The sequence below is a fragment of the Hipposideros armiger genome, unplaced genomic scaffold, assembly GCF_001890085.2.
Source record: "Hipposideros armiger isolate ML-2016 unplaced genomic scaffold, ASM189008v1 scaffold_34, whole genome shotgun sequence".
Lineage (NCBI taxonomy): Eukaryota > Metazoa > Chordata > Mammalia > Chiroptera > Hipposideridae > Hipposideros > Hipposideros armiger.
In genome coordinates, this window is record NW_017731384.1 from 4,552,284 (window position 1) to 4,574,528 (window position 22,245).

Sequence of the window (22,245 nt, forward strand, 5' to 3'; positions counted from 1 at the left end):
GAGAAGCACATTATTTAGAAATGAACATTATAAAACAGAACCATGGATTGACATTTTCTGTTTTCCAGCGATAGTTTGCTGGAATCTGTAACTCATAGCTAAACTGAGGAGAATGCCAGAAGCAAAGCTGCTTAACTGTTTATTAAGCTTTTTGAAATCTTTCTCTAAAAAAACAAGTAGTAAGATGAATGCATTAGTAATGAAGGCCTTAGTACCCAAGAGATCATCAGGTTAAATTTGGAAAACATTTTAAATATTTTTTCCCTTAAAGGGAGTTACTTAATCTTTAAGATTTTATCAAGCTTCTCGGACCTAATAGACCATGTACTCCAGTCCCTTGCCGTACCCAGGACTGTGCCCCTCGTGGGATTCACGTCCCTCATGATGGCGTGTTTGCATCATCCGTGGGCATGCTCCCAAATGTCCTTCTATCCGAATCACACATTTATTCTTCTTATCTTAATATTATTTAGTAACCTTGCCTTTCCGTTTTAATGCGGTTTTCTCCCACTCACCTGACTCACTTGGTGGCCATTTGTCAAAGAAAGATATTGCCATTTGCAGGAGCACAGGTAGCAGTGCAAAAGACTAAGCTGGAATGCCAGCAGAGCCCACCGCTGCCGGGGCCACCTCCCCACACTCGCTCCCACATACCTGAGACCCCGGCATGCTCCGCGTGCCCCACCTACCCCCAGCCTTCATGTCACTCTCCAGAGTGGCCACCCAGAATGCCAGCGGTGCTGAGGAGCCACTCTCCCACTTGTTTTATGAGGCAGTGGTCACCAGCCTTCCCAAGTATTATATTCCCTTGTCCATTGTGTTTTTAAGAAGAGCTTTATAAAAATCTCAAACTGTACTATGATCTGAAAAACAACAGAATGAGCTAAAGATGAAATCTTAACCTGTATTTAGAATCCTGTTATTTTTAAGACCTAATAAGACCACTAACAAATACACGAAGTATTCGTTGTTTAACAACAATTAATACCTATTATAGTTTTCATGAGTTAGGTTGTTTACAGCATCAGCCCAAAATAGCTCTCCTTTTTTTCCCCAAAATATTAATTTTTAATAGTCATATGGAAAAGCTCTAATCCACTTCTTTCTCTGAAGCTAATACAGGGTAAACATGTAGTTGAATGCATTTCGTTTTATGGTTTTTAATTATGATTCAATGAAAACGGGTGGGGTTTGATTATGATTGTATAGGTTAGTTTTCATTTTTCTCAGAAACTTTTTACATTAATTATTCTAGCAAAGGCTAGATTATCTCAATATAATATTTCAGGTATTTTTTAAATTTACTATGCTTATAGTTCCATTACTTCAATATTTATTGAGTCCCAGTTATGTGTGCTGAGCTAAGATGACATTATTGTCTTATACTCAATATCTACAGCTTAGTTTTAGTCCTTACCTAAAGCACATTAATCTAGTTAGTATGATTATTTTTCAACCTTAAAGTAAATCTCAAATCTGTTTTTAAAAATTATCCATATTTTAGCCATCTCTCTCTCTCTCCATCTATCAGTCTATCTACCAATTTATTTATGTATCTATTCAAGGTATTTCACCTTAGTGTTTTGACGCACTCCCTATATCATCTTCATAAGTTTTCAAAATAACTTCCCAAAGAGATTCTCATTGTTTCCCCCAAAGAATCTTATTATCCCCACAAAGAATGTAAGGTTTCATTTTCTACCCAAAAGCAAGTATGCTGTCCTCCGAACATCCTGGACTTTGCTTATAGTTCCCTCCAAAACCTGTATGATTTCTTTCTGATGCACTCTTGTCATAAATCTTCTGAAAATGAGAAATCCCTGTTTCATGCCCTCATGGTCATTTGAAGACCCTCAAAATATTTTTATCTTCAGTCAGTTATAAAGCTAATCTAAATCTTACTATTTTTTGAAGAGACAAAATCACTTTATACTTTAAAATGTATTGCATGATTGTGGTGGTGAATATATAAATCTACACATGTGATAAAATTGCATAGAACTAACACACACACACACACACACACACACACACACACACACACACACAGAACATATTATAGACTTAAACTCACCACGTATACGAAATTGTAATTTCATCAACTTGAAGCACTGCAGTAGTCATTAAAAGAGTAAGTTATTTTTACTGTTTGGCCCCGTGTTCTTACAAAATACCAATCTTAAGTTTCATGCTGGGCCAAGGAAATCTGGCTCTTTCTTATCTCGGGCTCCTCTTGCCCTGTGACTGTGAGTGAGTCGATTATTCTGTGCCTCGGATTTTGACACTTCTATAAGAATGTAACCTTCCCTATTTCCGAGAAGTGCTATGAGAATTAATGGAGTTGATGCTAGAATGGAAACATTTAATCAAATTCAAAACACAGATGACAACATCTTCATTCCCAGCAAATGAATTCCTCTACCCATAGCAAAAGGTTCAAGTTTGCATTTAAAAATATTAACTTACTGCTATTAAGTATTTTGTCGTTATTCCTCAGTTGTATTATTATTTGATTATTTACAAATCTAAATGTGAAACTTTGTTACAGCGTGTTTGCTCACTTCTAAAAACATAAATACTCCATAGTTTATTGTAAATATGCTACTGTTCATGTCAATAGCAACAACTAATATTTTTATAGGACTTAGCTTCTGGGAGATTCCAGAAAGTTTCTATCTATTGCCCTATAATGCTGTAATCTAATTTTGTCATCAAATAGTAGTTGGAAAAACTGAGCTTGGAGGACAATGAATAACTTGTCCAATATTTATCACCAACCACCATCGTCCCATAGAACCAACAGAATTAGATTCCAACCCAGGACTAAGGTTCTTTCTTTTATTAGAAGAAACAACCATTTCCTGCTGTTAAAAAGTCATCACTATTGAATTTGAAAGGAAGTGGATGCATCCAAACCAGAGGAAAAGCAAGGCTGTCAGTAAACCCGTTAAATTCAAAGGTCCCCCATCAGATGATTGGGGATCTGCGGGGGAACCAAGTCATGGAGAGAACCGGTTCTCAAATGTAGAGACTACTTAAGGAGCCTCTGAAATGACACTTTTTGGGCCCAAATAGACTTTCATGGATATATATCACTTAGGAAGAAAGCAACCTATTTGGAACTATGTCAGAATAAACTTCTCTTCCTTGTAAAACCTTGTTTAAAAGAAAAAGTAGACTAATTAGAGGAACCCATTAGTGCAACGATTCATCTGGCTGCATGGTTCAAATCCCGCCTGTCCCCTTGGTGGGATGTCACCTTCCACAGTGTAAAATACGCGACCTCTCTCCATGCCTCTGTTTCTCCATTAATAAAAGATAGGCGATAATAATGCTTGTCTCCCAATCGTGAATGACATGGGAGCTTAAAGTGCTTAGCCCTATGCAAGAAAATTAGTGAGTGCTCCAAAATCACTGTGTGGAATTAGGTAACGATGAAGAATGAACTCTGCTTGTTCTTTTCTTTGCTTATTACAGTTCAAAGTATTATAAAAGGCAAAATAGCTTTTTTCATTCTAATAAGTATATTTCTCGGTAAAATAAAATCTGACGTGTTTCATATTTTGGAGATCACAGATGTTCTTCTGATGAGTAAATATCGTGGAATGTTATAGTGGAGATGCCTTCCAAATATGTTTGGTTCAGCAGTTCTTCACCACTCACAGTTTTATTACAGCCTTTTATTGTGTGGAATTTCATGCGTTATCGTGTGGGGTATGTTAATTGAACGTGTTTAGTTTGTTGAATTGAGTTTTGCCAAATCTATTCTTTTGTGAAGCATAAATACATATAAAATAGATGCCTCGCCCTGAAGAATGTGAATCTCCAGCATGCTGTTTTCATTTTAGATCATAGCAGAACTTCAGACAACCATTTCCTCTCTGAAAGAGGAGAGCAGCCAGCAGCGGCGTGCTGCAGAAAGGCGGCTGCAGGATGTGATACAGAAGTTTGAAGATGAGAAGCAGCAGCTGATTAGAGATAATGACCGAGCAATCAAGGTAATCTGAAGACTTCAGTAACCAGTGGTACCAGCTGCTTTAATGTAATTAAAAGGAGGGCCGCAACCCCAGCAGTGGGCAGATGAATGCAGGTATCTGGCTTGTTCACACAGCCTGCAGTAATTCCATTCACCGGACTCTACCTTTGATGTATCCAGTGACTCAGACTGACTTCCCTGTAAGAGATCGCATGCCAGCATACAAAGTCATTTTTGGCAAGCCCAGTCCATTCACGTTGAACAAATATTTGAAAAATACCCTGTCCTCTCTCTTGAGAACCACTTTGGAACTGTCTCTTGAAATTAGAATGACTGCTCCAGCCCAGGACTGCTGGTTAATAACTTCAGAAGTCAGCTTCCAATTTACATTCTCGTCTTTGCCCACATCCTTTCATTATGTATTCACATAATGAGAAATAACCTGTTTGAGGTTTGGAATGCCAACCATTTGATGTGCTTTGACACAGTACAGGGTAGATGAGTTGCTGCTGAGAACCTCGGCCGTTTCCAAACGGCTTCAGAGAATCACACCTTTAACAGCAACAGAAAGTTCCCTGGACCCCGATTTCTTGGGTGATAGGCAGTCAGATCTCCAAGTGGTTTTTTCTTGGCTTCCTAACAGCGAATATTATTGTAAGTGTCTACATCATGCTGTGTTTAATCTGTGAGGATAAGCATCTGGAAACCTTTATAAATAAGATTTAAAAGAGAACAAAAATTTTTTTAAAGAATTCCCAGCAAAAGATTATTTTTCAGTGCTTTTACTCTGTTATAATAATGCTTAAAGCATTTAGAGTAATCATAGAAAGCAAAGAAAAATAAAAGAAACATTTGTGTTTTATCACTGCCCTTATCTGCCAAACCCCTCCATCATTCTTTTCTATAGCCTATCATAGGCAATCTGAGTGATTTCAGGGAAAGTTAGTATTAACGGAAGTGGCTTTTTTTATATATCCTTTAAGCCTGGATAACGCTGAATAGAATAAAAAGCTTTAAGATATGGACAACACCTTGGGAGGCCATTATATCCAGCCTCCACACTTTAGAGGGTGGGACTTATTTTGTTATTAATGAGATTTTCCCTGTATATTTCCATCTGTGAGCCCCCCTCCACACCCCCCATATTTGATGTGAGACCAAAAGAGATGGTTCCTTTTCATATTTTGGTAATTTAGAGACATCTTTGAAGCTCTTTTCATTTCTAAATGCACAGGCAGTACTCATTGATCTATATAACTGTTTTGCTTTGCGTGAACTGAGTTGAATACTTTGTTTAAATTCTTTTAGTTCTATAAAGCTTTCATTTTAAGTGAATTTCTTTTCCAGTGATGTCCAAATACCAAGTGGTAGGTAATTTTTGAATTTTAAATAAGTAATTGAATCCCAATAGAAGCAAAAAGGGAAAACATAAATTTACTTCATAACAACATAGCTTCTAGTATTGTTTCTTAAAGAGTAAAAAAATCTGGAAAGAAATATAATTAATATAACTGCCTATTTTTAATTATTTATTTTTGCAGTTTAATTCATTTACATGTTGAAAGGGAAAACCATTCTGATCCTAATTTCCAACAAAAAAGATGGCAGTATGTGTATGTTCGTGTGTGTATAAACATATATAATATATTCTAACATATAATATACGTAATTTACGACCTCCAAACATAGGTACCACAGGTACCTGAAAATAATTAAAATTATAGTGTAGACAAGATATAGTTCAGTTTTGCTTAACTCACTTAGATTATGTATAAAGTGAATAATATTTTTTATTTTTACTAACCTACATATGATAATTAATTAATTAGCACTCGTTTCCTTCTTTTTTTTCCAGACTAGGTCATAAAAAATAATAAGAATAATAACTGGTATTTATTCAACATGTACTATGTACCAGGCTCTCTGCCAAATAGTCTCATTCATCTCATGTTCCATTATCTCATTCAAGCCTTTCAGTAATCTTTATGAGGATCTGTCATCCCTGTCTTACACGTGGGAAAACTGAGGCGCTGAGGTTCAGTAACCGACCCAAGGTCATGCTGCTAAATACCTGGCAGAGCCAGGTTCAAGTAACAGTCTTTCTGCCTTGAAAGTCTCAGCTATGAACTATTACACCTGATAACCTCGGTCTCTACATTCTGTGTATAAAAGTGAGTCAGTGACCAAGTGCACAAGTGAACCTGGATGTCCTCACTCTCATTTCCTGTCGGCCTGAGTCGTAATAGCACTTTCGCAACAGCTGTTTGATATGGAAGTTCTAATTATATTTGAGCATTTTATACACATGGATACATAGATAGAGATACTCAGAGAGAGATGCAGTCACTGTGAGGCTTGTATGTGGTTTTCTGAAACCAAATACACTTGTCTGCATATGTATCAAAACAAGCTCATGTGTACCTAATATTTTGTAACATTAAATATTACTGGAATTAAATATTAGTATTAAATAGTTCTCTAAAAACAGCATGCACGCTAACCGTGAAAGGTCCTTCATGCCACTTTCTGGGTTGATGAGGACCTGAGCTCCCAAGCTGGGGATGGAGAATGGAGATGAGAGCGAACCTGGTCCTCACCCTGCCAGAGCTCACAGTGTTTCTGTGGATACACAGAGCTTTCATGAAAGTAATTCTTTAGAGAAAGGCTGACGTAGAAAGTAGTCTGCTATTCCATTCACTCAGAGGGCCACCAGTCTGGTGTAGTAACTTGATAAAACATTTCTGGAGGATAATTTGGTTATACCTATTGCCGCTAAATTTGAGAATCTGCCTAGCCATTTGACCCATTTCTAGAGTTTGCCCTGAGGCGGCCATGAAAAAGTTGCACTGAGCTTTAGCTAGCCAAACAGATGTTCATTCCAGCACTCATTCATTTATCCAGTAACGATTTATTGAGCTCCTATCGTGCTTGGCTGCCACGATACCAGCATTTTCTATCTCCTTTCTATATTTTATTTTTAGCACATAAACTAAAAACAATGCAATATTGAAAATGATGCTGGAGAAGGAGATATTTAAGGATATTGAAAATGTTCACAAGATAGTTTGCAATGAAAATACAGTTCACAGAACATTTTGTACACATGAGGTCATTTTTGCATATAAAAGTACACATAAAGAGAAAAATGACTGGAACCGTATCAAAATTTTACTGGTAGATATCTCTGAGTGATGGAATTTGTGGTAACTTTATTCTTTTATCTTGGCTCTATATTTTAAATTATAACATCACTTTTACAATAAGAAACAATAAAAGTTGTTTGGTACAAAGGGAGGGGCCCCCAGCCGAAGGAGTCCAGTGGAAGTGAAGAGAAATGCGATGGCAGAGGCTGGCAGCAGGTGCGATCCTTGCTAAGAAACGAGGAAGCGAGATCTTTCACAGAACGAAGTTCCTGGAATGTAAAGAGTTATAGAAACAAATGCGTTCTTATGAGTGAATCTTTTATGCTGGAGTATACCCTATCCTAAAAGGTCCAGAAGGGGGAAAAAAATCCTCTTTATCACTTACTGCTGTAGCTCATTTCTTACCTTCAAAGTCAAGCTCCTAAAAAGAGCTGTCTCTGCTGCATAACAAAGCACCCCAAAACATGGTGGTTTAAAGCAATAACTATGTTTAGTGCCCATAATTCTTTGCATCAGGAATTCGGGCAGGAACGGGCTGGGTGGTTCTGCTCGATGTGTAGCCTTGACTGGAGCAGCTCGTGGGGTTACACTCCGCAGGAAGCTTGGCTGGGGCTGCAACACCCAAGATGGTCCCGGGCCCTCGCCATGTGACCTCGCTGTCTGGGTAGTCAGGCTTTTTCCATGGAAGCTGGCACCTAAGAGGGAGTGTTCAAAGAGGGGAAGGCAGACCTGGGCTACATACACGTAAGGCTACCACAGGCAGAGTCACAGTGGCACTTCAGCACCTCTGTTGGTCAAGACAGGTCCCAGGGCCAGCCCAGAACCACAGGGAGGGGAATAACCCCCACCTTGCAATGGCAGAGGTTGTGAGGCCATCTTAAAGCCGCCACAGCTGGCTATGCTAAATTCCCGTTTTCATCTCGCATTCATTCCTCACCTGTACAAAATAGTACAAAGGAGAAAATATATCTATATTCCTACCACCCAGGATTAACATTGTTAATTAACATTGTGGCATATTTACAAACATCTTTTTTTTTTAAAGAAAATCTTCTCTGTTGTTTTTGTAAAATTGGATTATGGCATATGCTCGTGAACAATTTATAATGTGGGGGGAGGTAAAAACATTTAAAGTCATCCCAAATCCCATCACCCAGAAATCCCCATCATAGCATTAAGGTGAACATCATTTCAGATATAAGGGAAAAAGAAAAGGAAAGCCAGATAGACTTATAAAAAGGGGTAATGCTTTAGAGCCTATATTTGTATTTAGTTTAGAAAAATCATTTAAGTTAATTTTACTTAAATTCAACAGATGAAAGAAACTAGGGTGAAACAGAAGGAATTGTTGAACTTTTGGACAGAATTGATTTTTGGTTGAACAATGAGTACTTTAATATTCTTGTACTTCGGCCCATCACCTCTTCTTACCACCTTCTGCCTGGGATAGTATTATTATTTTTACCCTGTCCAGGTTTATGATAGTCATAATTTGTCTTTCACCATAACCTTTATTTTTTACTCATGCTATCTCTAACGGATGTTGCGCTTACCACGTCAACCTCATTCCCAAAGTTTTTATTCTGATTTGGTTCTTAATTGGCTGGGTTTCATAGTCAAGTAGTTTCATCAAGTTTCATGGTCCTATCATCCCTGAGTTTTTTCCTGTCTAAGAATGTCTGCCGATTAACCTTAGTGTTTGCGTGACGTGTTAGAGGGGAATAGCGTTTTCGTTCACATTTGTTCTGAGAACTGTCCACAGTGCTCACTTAGCATTTAATGTTGTGGGGGGAGAGGAGCAGAGCTGGGCAAGACTAACTTTGTTCCCTGTGTAGATGATTTGCTTTTTCGGAGGAATTTCTGAAGGCTTCATCATGTAAGTTTAATAGATGAACCAAGAGAAATTCAGTAATTAACCAGGATACCTCTAAACGTTAGACATCAATATCAAATGTTTCCGACACTTCGTGATTCTCTGCTCTCTTTAAGCAAAACTGATTTGTGGTGTGCCCCCATTTCCTCTAACCTGAGGGACGCAGAGGAAGACCTGGCGTAGAGATGTGTGTGCAGTCTGGTTGGGCCGGCTGCTCTCCCTTCGATTCGGTTCACACAACCTAAACGCGAGAGGGCCTTAAGAGGGCCTCCATCCCTCTGGGCTTTGAACTATCCCGATTTGGTGTGTATTTTGAAGTGCCGGCACCCTCACAGCCCTCAGAGATAGACAGTCCTGCTACCTATGTGTTTCTCCACCACATTCAGCTCTGCTTCTCTCAGTCAGAAGAGGAGAAAGATGAGGCTACTCACAGCTTTTTTCTCTCCAAATTGGGTGGTATTAATGAGGATTCGCAGGATTTTGATATCAAAATAACAATTTGGGGGACATTGGCAGATTTCGAAGTTGAGTCGCTAAGCAACTCTAGTGTGCACCAGAATCATGTTTCTTTCCTTGGCTGCAGGCCTTGGAGGGGCTTTTTTTGTATTATCCCTACCTTACGCGATACCATTAGTGCGTTTTTGCTAGTTTTTATTGTCGTTTACTAATGTTGTTTGACGTTGGAAGAAGGAAATTCAGTCTACTGTCTGATCTTAAAAGCCTGTTTGACTCCTTGTAACATTTAACAAGGAACCTATGTTAGTCAGCTACTGCCACAACAATGCTACATAAGAAACAATCCCCAGGCTCAGTGACTTACAGTAACAAGCATTTATTTTTCTCGCAACATAGATCACTGGCGTAGCTCAGAGGCAGACTGTAGATTGGCTGTTTTGACTGCAGGCTTCAGATTGGGTTCAGACCTGACTCTACATGTCTGCACCATCTCCTTCGACGAATCGCTGTCTGGGGTGCCCTCCTCGTGGTGGGTTACAGGACTGCAAAAGGATGGGCAGGAAAAGGGTCTCTGCAGCCTCAGCCTTGTCCCCATTCACCTCGGTGGGCAGGGGAAAGATAGACCCCCCCTCTACAGAGAGACCGTGCACATCCAGGAGCAATGACTTAATCTGCCACATAGTCTAAAAACTTCCCTTATCCCCCAGCAGCACCTCCCCAGTCCATCTGCCATTCTGAACCCTCTTCGCCATCCCCAGGCCCTGTCTCCTCGTTCCCCTTTCAGCACTCAAACACCAGCATGACTCAAGGCCCCCCTATTTTCTCTCTGCGCTCTGTCCCTAGACACTCTCCTCCCTACATTAAGCATCCACACAAGTGAAGTTTGAATTTCCACCTCCACCCAGACATTGTTTCTGAGCCCTCAACCCACATTTCTAATTACTGTTACACATTTTCACTTGGATAGCCCATAAGCTGCTCAAACAAGACATATGGTAAACTGAATCTACCTTCCTCCCTCCCACCCTTCTCTTACTCCCAACCTCTTCTCCTTCTTGTATCAATTATCTGAATTAAAGTACCACCATCATCCACCCAGTCACTCCAGTTGGATTCTGGAAGTCCCCTTGATCGAATTCTTCTCCTCCCTCTTCTCTCTTAGGTCAATTCCTAGAAATAATGCCTGAATATCTCCAAACTCATACCCCATTCTCCAGTCACTAGTTCCTGTCTCCTTAGTCAGACTTTCATCATCTTCAACCTTGCCCACCCACTATGATCCCTGCTATGTAGAATCACTGCCAATGGCTCAATACTCTTAAATCTGTCCCTCGCACCGTTGATAGAGTCACCTTTCTAAAATACAGAGCTTGTGGTTTGCTACTTAAAACCCATCAGTGGCTTTCCATTGGCTACAGGATAAAGTCACACTTGTCAGCATGGCATACGAAACACTTCATGATCTAAACCAGCGGTTATCAAGGTAGTGTCCTCAGACTCCTGTGGCTCTCTGAGACCTTTCAGGTGTCAAAAGTATTTTCATAATCACATGAAGATGTCACTTGCCTTTTTCACAGTGTTCACATTTGCACTGATGAAAAGCAGCTGTGGGGAAAACTGCTGACATCTTAGCATACACCATGGCATCGACACTGAACTCTACCAGTAGTTATTGTTTTCTTTACTACCACATACTCATAGTCCTGCTTCAAAAAAAGGAAGCAGTAAAGTATATTAATGTTATTAAATCCCAACCCTGGAGAACACATCTTTTTAATAAGAAGTACACGTAAAGCACTTCTGCACACTGAAGTAAGATGGTGGTCTCAAGGAAAAGCGGTTCAGTATTTGTTTGAGTCTGATCAGATCTCAAGTCACTTGGAAAAAATGATTGACAGGCAAGCTATACTTATTCAGATTTGAGATTCTGGCATAAGTTTTCTTGAAAATGAAGGAAGTGCGCCTGACACATCAACGACAACTAACTATAATGATAAAATTGGAGCTTTTAAGCAAAAATTAGAAATTTGGAAAACTTGTACCCTCACTGTAAACTTGACAGCTTCTCAGAACAAAGACTTTTCTGATAAGATCAGTGGTATGACTAAGGATGTGAATGAGAAAAAAAGGGGGAAGAATATAATGACATGTATCAACATTTGGAAGATTAAATAACTCACTGAACCACTGTTTTCCAAATGACCAATTTTGTAACAACCTGATGTTACAAAATCATGCATCGGTAAATATCCCTTCAAAGTACAAGAGACCAATGGACTTTTTTTTTTTTAATTGGTGGACTGTGTGTTTTTCCAGGACCCATCAGCTCCAAGTCAAGTAGTTGTTTTAAGCTTGTTGTGGAGGGCACAGCTCAGTGGCCCATGTGGGGATCAAACCTGCAATCTTGGTGTTGTGAACATTGCGCTCTAACCAACTGAGCTAACTGGCCACCCCGAGACCAATGGCTTTTAATATAACAACATAACAGCGTTCACTGATAGAGTTTCAGATTCTACATTGCAACTAACTTTTAATGCATGTCAAGTTTTGATGTAGTCACAAGGAATATTCACAATTATCTGAAAAGGCTACTAACATGCTCCTCCCCCTTCCAGTTATTTATCTGTGTGAGACTAGATTGTCTCTCTGCACTTCAGCCCAAGTGACATATTGCAAGAGCTTGACTGCTGAAGCAGATAAGAGAATTCACCTACCTTCTATGAAGCCAGGCATTAAAAAGATTTGCAAGAATATAAAACACAGCCACTCTTTTCACTAATTTTGGGGGTTTTTTTGCGCTTTGGAAAATAGTTATTTTGTATTAAAAAATATGATATTTATGGTCACACATCATGGTTTTATTACTGTTATTTTTAAATGAATTCATAAACAAATGTCTTAATCTTTAGTTTTAATTTCTAATATGGTAAATATCAACAGATACATAGTCCACATAAACAAAAACCTCTTTGGGGTCGTTAATTTTTAGGAGTTGTAAAGGGGTCCAGACACCAAAACCTTTGAGAACCGCTGGTCTAGATGTTGCCGTTTTCTTCGCCTCGCCAACAGCCAGTCCTCAGCAGCCATGCCATGCTGTCTCTGACCCCATGAACTCTATGGAAAGTGCTTTCCCTTAACATTTAAATGTCACTTTTCTGTGATGTGTCAGAACAAGAGGCTCATACCAGCTTTGTCCATCCATCTAGCGGAGTTTTCACTGCTCTATAATGCTGGTCCACAGTCCCTTATCCAGAACCTTGAGGTGAGGTTATGGCTGCAAATCAGAGCCTGCAGATTCTAGGAAGGGGAGATGGTACCTGTGCTTTACCCCCTGTGGCATCTGGGATACCACACGGTACCCACACATACAAACGCATGGTGAAACGCATGAATATCCCAGTAAGTGAAACAAGTCGAGACTAGACACACCCTCGCGACATCCGTCAGGCTTTGTTGTCGCACAAGTTAACCACAGCCTTTCAAAATTAATTCCTAGTTTTCAGAGGATTTTTGGATTTCAGGATTGCAGATAGAAGATTGTGAATTGTGTTTTGATTAACCAACTAGCTCTCTTTCCCACCAACTAGACTCTAAGCTTCTTAAAAGCAAGCACTTACCACAATGTTTGGTTCAGTGGAAGGGCTAGAAATATGCTGAACAAATAAATGATGTTCCCTCATAAATCAAGGCTCTGAAAACTAATAATGTCACTTTATTATTTTACTGATGGCAGCAAGCTTGTAAATATTTTGTGATGCTATAGCAGATATGCGAAAATAACTTAGATCTTGTGGTAACAGTGATACATTTTGCCTGATTAGGCAGCTTCTCGTAAAAGTCCCTACACCTTGTATAAATTATCCGGGGCCCAAACTTGTATTCTCCAGGGGAGGGCCCCCAAAAGGCTGTACACTGAAGCCAAGTTATCTAAATGTTAGTTAGCACTCTCCTCTCAACTCACAGAAGTTCACTGGGGAAAACTGTTAGAAATACTTCTATAGAAAGACTGTGGAACATTCTTCTGCCATCACTGCACCACCAGGGCTAAGCCCTTTCTTTGAAGCCAGTGTATTGAAAGTTCCTCACTGTGAAGCCAGATGTCCAAGCAGAGATTTCATATCAAGGAGAAACGCTGTAAAAATTTTGCTTGCAGGCATAGAAAAGAGGTTTGAAAGCATTGATGCTTCTCTCCCTTGGCCACTGACTGGAGTTCACGAGAAAAGGTCGGCTGCCAGTAGGACATCTAGAAATCTGGTCTGTGTTACCAGAAGGGCTTGGGGGGGGGGGGAAGAATATTTCATAAGATTGGGCAATTCTCACTGTGCGAAAAGCTTACAGGAATCCATTTCCCAAAGAATAAAATTGCAAACCTCATTGTGGGGTTTTAGCAGCATTGAGAAACAGAAGGAAGTCTCAGTGCCAAGCATCAAATGGCTTTGTTTGGGACCTGTTCATTATTTAATTCTTGTCTCCCCGGCATGCACATCCTAAGGGCGCAGAGGGAAGTGGCATTTTCTTTGTGCCCTCCTGAATTAGAATTAATAATGCTAAGAATAGAAACGTATTTTCCATCCCACCCAAGAAGGCTTCCCTGTTCACTCAGAAAGGAAGACAGAGCCATTCAGTCAGAGTCGCATAAAGCATAAGTGCCATTTTTCAGGAAGAATGCTCTGGAAGATAAGCGGGGTACCGTGTGGCAGTGAATTATGACCTTCCTAGAGTAAGGAAAAGCAAAAACAATAAGTGAGCAAAGGAGAAATGAACAAAGTATTGTACCCCATACCTTTCCTCGGGTTCTGCTCTCTGGAAAATTTTTATTTTATTTAAAGACTGTTGAAGGTTATTTGTTCAGTGGACAAAATCCTTCCAGCACTACGAAAAAGTATTTTTAGCTCCCGGAACCCTGCTTTGGATATACCATGAATCACTAGGGTTTGCTGAGTAAATGCATGAATGACTGAAGGAGTGATTGAAAAAATACAGGTGAAAACAGAGCCTTCTTCGCCAATGGCGAGCTGAATTTCACTCTTTGGAAGTCACTGATGACTATATGTGGTTAATTTTATTAATGCCTGGTTCAAAATATGAATTGCTTTGGTTAATCAAATATTGGAACACATAGACATCATTTAGTTTTCTTAGTATTTAAAACAATTAACATAACTATTTGGAAGTATTTTAATCTTTAATAATTATGAACTAATTATAATAATTAAATAATCAGAAACTCTTTCAAAGTCAGTGTGATGAACATAATGAGCACTGAAATATACAATTGTAAGTCTCAACAGCCAAAATTACTGAATGATTACTGTGTATAGTCATTCATTTGTGTATGTACACATAATTATATATATTTACATATACGCATATTCAGAAGCACTGGGTTATATAGAATACTAATTATTAGAAGACTTGATAATGATTTAGTATATGCATTGTATTAAATAATCTTGTGATGTCTTGATTTAATGGGCAGTTTGCCCATTCTCTAGCAGAAGCTGGGTTTCTGTTCTGTTTCTGTTGAGTCTTGATCAACCTCTCTCCTTTTCACCATTTATCAATACTGAAGTTCATGCCGCTTCCATTTAACTATCCTCATATTATCGCTTGCCTCTCAGGATTTAGTCCTGAAGAACTGAACGCCTTGCTCTTCTCCTCCTGTACTCCATCGCCCAGTTTCAGCACTGGTAACTGCAACACCCACTTCATGTGCTGGTGCCAGCTTGCAGCGGCTCCAGTGACCCGACTGTTACATTGTCAGCAGTTCTGCCAGCTGGAACGCACGCACCATGGAAATGACTGCACATTGCTACAAATATTTTTTGAGAGCCAGTTATTAAACATTTACCAGCAGCATCCCACTGCTACGACAGTTTCCTCGCACCCACTTTTCCCATGAAACTGACCTCCCGCGTTCACGCCTGTGGTCACGCTGGCACTCAGCCCTGCCAACATGGAGTGTATGAACGGGCAGATGGAGAGGCGGGGTTCCACTGTCCCTCTTGCCACTCTTTCTAGCTACCAGACAATTGCTTGCTCTGCTTTTTCTGATGTGTATGTGATTCAGCTCTTCCGAATATTCCCTTAAAGATCCTTTTCTAATTCCAATATAATACAGAAAGTTTACAAACTTAACTTTTCTCTAAATAACAGTGTTGTTCTCCCACTTCTAATCATTCTCTAACTCCATGAAGCATTTGACTATACTGGCCAACAATTTTCCTTCTGGAACAAGCTTTTCTTGTAAAGGGCTGAATAGTAAATATTTTAGGCTTTGCGGGGCATAGGGTCCATGTCCCAATTATTCAGTTCTTGCTCGTGGCATGAATGGCCTTACACAATATGTCAACAAGTGGGCATGTCTGTGTTCCAATAAAACTTTATGTACAAAAACAAGCTGGGTTCCAAATTGGGCCTGCTGGCCATAGTTGGCTAACCCCTGCTCTGAAAACACTCTTCTCCTGGTTTATATGATACTTCTTTTATTTGTCTCCTTTGCTGGCCTCTCTTCCTCATGCGTGTCCTCAGGTCGCTGTCCTGGGCTTTGCTTCTCCTTTCCCTTCCACGGTGAGCTCATCTCCTCTGTGACTTCAGCTGTCACTTCTCTGGAGATGATTCCCAGAAGCCTCAGCCTAATTCCTGGTGGGTCCTCTATCTCACGCTGCCTGTAAATCATCTTCTTTTGGAGGATGCACCACGATTTCAAACTCAGTAACTGCAGCATTGAATTATCGTCTTCCCTTCCAAATTGGCTCTCCCTTCTAGTCTGTCAGGGCTACCCCAGCCTTTCTGTTTCCTGTTAAACGTTGGACTCATCGTTGTCCTTTCTTCCCTTTATCCCAGTTTATCTCAAGTCCACCAGAGCCCTAGAATGTATTTCTTAGTCCTCTGATACGACCCTATTCAGAGCCCTTTTCAACTTGCGATTGATTTAAAACAGCCCCTTCTCAGCTGATGGCCCTGCCAAAAGTCCCTGAGCTCCAGTCCAGTGGGAAGAGCTCTGCCAGAGAAATCCGAAATCACTGACTGGTTCCCCTGCCTTAAAAGAGCGCTTAGAAATCAGTAGGAAAAGACTAAGTTAGAAGCCAGTGGGGTAAAAAAGAGCAAAGGATATGAACACAGAATTCACAGACAAAAAGCAATACCCAGCAAACCTGTGAAAAGTATGCTTATTTCTCATTCCCAAATAAAGAAATGTAGATCAAAACTATGAAATTTTGAAGGGCCTGGCTGCCACCTGATGGGCATAAACCTTGAATTTGAAAAACTGCCGAATGATGCACTGTGGCCAGGAACATAAGCAGTGCAGCCTCTTTGGAGGGCAGGAGGGAGGGGGTTGGGGCGGTATCTACAACCATTTTCGGTGCACATAACTTTTGGCCCAGCAGCTCCACTAATAGGAATTTACCCCACGGATATACTTGCAAGGATATACAATCGCTTTGTAGCATTATTTGAGCAAAACGCTAGGGAAGAAAATAAATTATGGTACATTCAGACAATGGACTGTTAGGAGGGCATTTTAGAAGAATGAAGTAGATCTCTATGAAAATGAGACAAGATTGCCAGTATGCAGTAAGTGAAAAGAAGGCAAAATGGCATACATTTAAAATGGCCTGTAAAACAAATAAGACATGGGGATGTAATGCACAGCACAGGGAATATAGTCAATAATACTGTGACAGTGTGGTACCGTGTCCGATGGTTGCTGGACTTAATGGTGATCAGTTCTTTAGGTACGCGTATATAAGTGTTGAATAACTATTTTGTATACCTGAAACTAATATTGTGTGTTAGCTATATTTTAATTAAAATCTTACAAAATGTTTATATAGGAGGGAAAACACAAAATTTAAAAATATATGGTTATAAATAGCAAATAATATATAGTTACAGGAATATAAAGTGTAGCTTAAGGATAGTCAATAAATATTATAATGACTACAGATAGTGCCAAAGAAATGTATACACATTTTAAGAAAGGAAAAAGCTGTATTAAAATTATGCTGATGGGAACCACTTTGAACACCTCTTGTAATTGCAGAAGTCAAACGTGACTTGTACTCATCTTTTGTTATTGGTATGTATTGAATATTACAATCTTAATACAGTTTTTTCCTTTCTTTTTTGGTACCCTCTATATGTATGGTGTCAGGTGGGTACTAGATTCATCGGGGTGATCACTTCGTAAGTTATATAAATACCTAATCACTGTTGTACACTTGAAACTAATATAATATAATATGTCAACTATAACTGAAAACTTAAAAATTATTTAAAAAATAAATAATAAAAAATAAAATTGCCTAACTGGGCCTCAAAAGGGATAATTAATTATTTGGGGGGAATAGGACTTTTTTCATTTTTTTCATTTTATATCTTGCGATGATGTTTTAATTCTCACAATGTCACATTGCCAAATTGAGTTTAGAGCTCAAACCCTGTGCCTGCCTTCAGAGCCCATCCAGACTTAGTATTCCTCACGCCATTGGCACACTGGCCGCAGGCGCACAGCATTCTCGTCAGGCTGGGCTTCTCACCGACGCAGGTAAGCTGCCGGTGCTACACCCTGCCCCCCCTCATGCTATGTTCCTTCCTCCTCGCTGCAGCCTCTTCACCTCTTAGCTTGTCGAGTACTAGCAAGGCCATCTCGAGGTCCTACCTCCCTCTTCTGTGAAGATCTGTCACTGCCGCACTCCCCGGGGGCCTCATTCTGTCGTGAAGGGCTATGATGAATGCTTTGTGGTTGTCTTTGATTGTCTGATTGTTTCACGACTCATACTGCTGGTTTCTGTATAGCACCCACAGGACTGGGCACCCAAAATTAAACGCTTAGCTGATTTTTAAAAATATGATCTCTACTCATTAAATGCTAGATTTTACACCTGTGACATTTTTTTTGTCGTTGTTAAGGCAGCTTTAAGCACATCAGCACCAACCTTGCGGTTGAAAGAAGTAGGGACCCCCATACACACACATCCCCCCAAATAGCTGTAGTTGAATATCTAAGCCTTTGGGTTAGCAAACTCCTCTTTGAAGACAGTGGACATCCTTGATGTGTTAATGCGTTATACTACTTGAAGTAATTCACACTCTAATGTGAAATTGTTTATTCAGAGACTTTCTGCCTAACAGTTAGATGGGCTCATCTCCCTGGAAGTGCTAGGAAGTGGTGTCTGGACAGGGAAGGAGGAGAGGAGAGCTAGGGGGTAAGTTAGGAACCTGAGGAATGCAGCTCAAAAATGGGGGTCAGAGGGGCGGGGGATGCTCCTTGAGGGCAGCAAGAAAGGCCACCATGGGGAGGGGAAGGGGCTAGACTGGGATAGGAGGAAGAGCCCCCGGAGCAGGGTGGCCTGTTGGTGGACGCTGTTTCAGATGATCGTTGTTACTACAGAATTTCATACCCAACTTCACAAGTATCCTGACTATATCTGCTACGATCCTGTGTTTACATGTATAGGTTGAGATATGGTCATATTTTTTTGAAAGGAAATGGAATGTGTGTGTGTGTGTGTGTGTGTGTGTGTGCTTTTTAAAAAAAGATAGACTGCATATACATATGTATATACATAATGTATATTTTCCAAAACTTATTATACATTCTTAGTGAGAGAAAAAAGTGAAGCTACGAATAAGCAGTTGTATTATCATAACTGATTCTGCATAAATGTGCCTTATAAATCATGGAAAAGTTTTAAGATGGGCCTAGCTCATTGTGGTTTTACCTAGTGTTATTTTTAGGGGATTTGTTGCATAAGGAAATATAATGAGAGAATCAATTTATACAGTGTTACCCAATTTCTAAGGAACTAAATCAAAATCAATACATTAATAAACATAAACTTGGTTTCATGTCTGTATTGTGTTTTCCAAATGTATATAATTGGGGGGAAAAATCATGTGATGCTGTCATGCCATCAGAAAAGACCAAAATGTTATTTCCAGGGTTGTCAACAGGAGGCTATTGCTATCATAGCAGCAGTAGCAGCAGCTGAAACTAAAGATTTGGAGCAAAAGAGATCTGGGGTGGTTGGTGGGTTACAGGAATGCTTTAATGTTGGAAAGACAGAGGAAAAAGTGGAATTAAAAACAAAGAAACAGCCCCTATTTCTTTCAAGAGAGGCAGAACCATTTGCTTTTATGTCTCTGTCACTTGCTCCAGGATTCTTCATAAAGCCCTCTAACCACCTAAATAAATATTCATGTGGCTGCTCAACATCTCATTAATAAAACAAGATTTGGTGGTAAAATATTTCAGAGTAACATATGATTTGCATCTCACCCGTGTTTAACTTTAAATCTCAAGCAATTAATAAATTAGACTCGAGAGCTTTTTAAGAAGTAACATCTTACATGCACCACAAATTGCATTATTTTTATGTGTAAATAATGATGAAAGGAGAGATTGTTCCTTTGATGTCTATAAACTACACTGTAAAATATGCAGAAAACATTCTTGAGTTCAGTTGGAGCCAAAACAAATAGACTAGTTCATAAAACAAAGCAGCAGCATTCTTAGAAACAAGCGTGATTTTTTCTTGTCTTCCCCATTGCTCTTTTTCATCTTCTATCCTTGCCCTTCCTAGTGGCAGATTCAGTCCAAATTCAAAAGCGGTGCTAGCCTGCGTTTCCTCATCCAGAGAACTGGGTTCTTCTCAGGTTCCTGCCAATGAATTCGTTTTCTGGTACAGACCAGACCTCAACTGGACTGCCAGGTTTTGTGCAGTGAATCATTTTGATCAGTCGTATTTCACTGTTGCTTAAAAACTATTTCAAATTTTAGCAAATATTGGTGTTCCTCAGAAAGATATATTTCCTCTCTATTTTCCAAGCTGCCTTATCTAATTTCGTTTTAATTTTAAATAGTAGCGGCAAGTTCTTCTTTACGAAGCGTCTCAGTTTGACCTCATTTTTTCTTTAGTGTAGGTCATAAACAGTACCACGTTGTAAGTTCATGTCCACCATGGAAAGGATGTAGAAACAGTGTGGGCTCCTGTTAGAATATAGAACAAGTGCATTATTAACATCACAAGATGTTTTGTGTTCGACATCTTAACTGCACATGCGGCCTTCTTGGAACACTCTGTATGGTATTATAGTAAATGCTAGATGGATATGTTTATTTGGGGAGTCCAAAGACGGATGCTTGATCTACAATCCCTCCCAGCCTGGACAATGGATATGCTACCATGTGATCAACTTTGCTGCGTTCCCCATTTCAGCCCTGCTAACAAGTCTACGATTTTACTCGTACTTCTTGGCGGAATGCCTTTTCATTAAAACTGATCCTGAGCTCTGATCACTTCAAATACCAGCCGTATGTATCAGACCCTGTGTCACATTTCCTCTAGCTGGGTTTTGATTCTGATTTCTCTTCTCGATTGGCAATTTGTCACTCACGCTCACCATCTCTCTGTTCTCAAACATCATGTTCTCATCCATCCGTCCTTTGTGCTTAACAAAGTTTAATGAGCAGAGTATTAAATATAGTGGATTCATGTGACTCTGTTTCAGTTAATGCCAGCTGAAATCATAGTCCCATGTTATTTCATTAATTAATAGAATCTTAAAGCTGAAAACAATCTTAGACAATTGGGCCCACTGACCTCCCATTCTCCCATCCTTGACCCCCATTTCACAGATAAAATTCTTGAGTCAATCTCAGGTGAAGTGCCTGGTCCTTTTCATGTAGCTAGATTAGCACACCAAACCTGGAACCCAAGACTTCCAAGTCTGGCCTTTCCCTCACACGCCATGTGTTCAAATACACATGAAAATGGAAATACGATTTTTACTTTAAAACACATGTGAGCAACCACAATCTTCTATGGTTCCTTGTGACTCAAGCAGAACGTCACTTGGCTTTTAGAGAGGCGCTCAGCAAAGCCATTTCTCATGTGGACTTTTAAGAAATGTTTCCTTCGGTAGTTGGCTTGGTTGCTTGCTGTGATTTATTGTTATCATCATCACTAGCTGTCCTTGGAAACAAAATGTTCAAGGCCAAGTTAGAAAAGAGGTAGTGATTTGAAAAGCAACTTTCTGAAACACTTTACCTAATTTACAGAGTAGCCCAAAGGAAGGAAATGTTATTGGTCAGTAATGACTTCTTGCAGCCTCATAGCTGTGGGGCTTCAGCAGAGATACTTACGCCAAGATTGATTTGTGAGAAGGTTGAGGGATTTGTTTTTCAAGAGGAAGCTAATTATTTTGAGAATGCATTTAGTGCAAATGACTTTTTTTCTATGATGTCAAATGATCAACGCAAAAATCGAGGCAGGCCAATACAGCAGTGTTCTTTATTTTTGGAAGGACACTAGCACCATGGAATGAATAGATGGCAGGCTCTGTATTATTTTGAGTAATTTTTCAACCTTTGTCAAATGGTGAAGTGTTATAAGAAAGCCAATTTTTAAAATCTTGCCTCTGTTCCGTTTTTCTAAGGCTCAAAGTATCCTCTTAGGTTATCTTCTGTGTGTTGTGTTAAAGAGAGGTATAGCACTTAATAACGTGGATTCTGGAGTCAGACAGCCTGGATTCAAGTCCTGGCTCTGCCATTTACAAACCGTGGGACCTCAAATAGGTTCTTTAACCTCTGTGTGCCTGTTTCCTCATCTCAAGAAAGGGAAGTAATAACAAAATTTACAGGTATTGCTGTGAGATTTAATGAGTGAATGTTTGAAAAACATTTAGAATGTCTTCTACTTACGAGTAAGTCCTTCATATGAGGTCAGACAATTAAGTTCATGAACTCATCCTAGAACAAGTGCTACATACGTCATTGCTGAATATCACTA

The 22,245-nt window shown here is 39.6% G+C and overlaps 1 protein-coding gene across 2 annotated transcripts in view; it reads left to right on the top strand.

Annotated features, from left to right (window-relative positions):
• Positions 1–22,245, top strand: part of CEP112 (centrosomal protein 112) — a 355,787-nt gene that overhangs the window by 268,429 nt on the left and 65,113 nt on the right. For both annotated transcript variants that reach the window (XM_019637812.1, XM_019637813.1), the window contains one exon: positions 3,849–3,998. In XM_019637812.1, the coding sequence (XP_019493357.1) occupies positions 3,849–3,998 (150 nt within the window). The remainder of the gene's footprint in view (positions 1–3,848; positions 3,999–22,245) is intronic.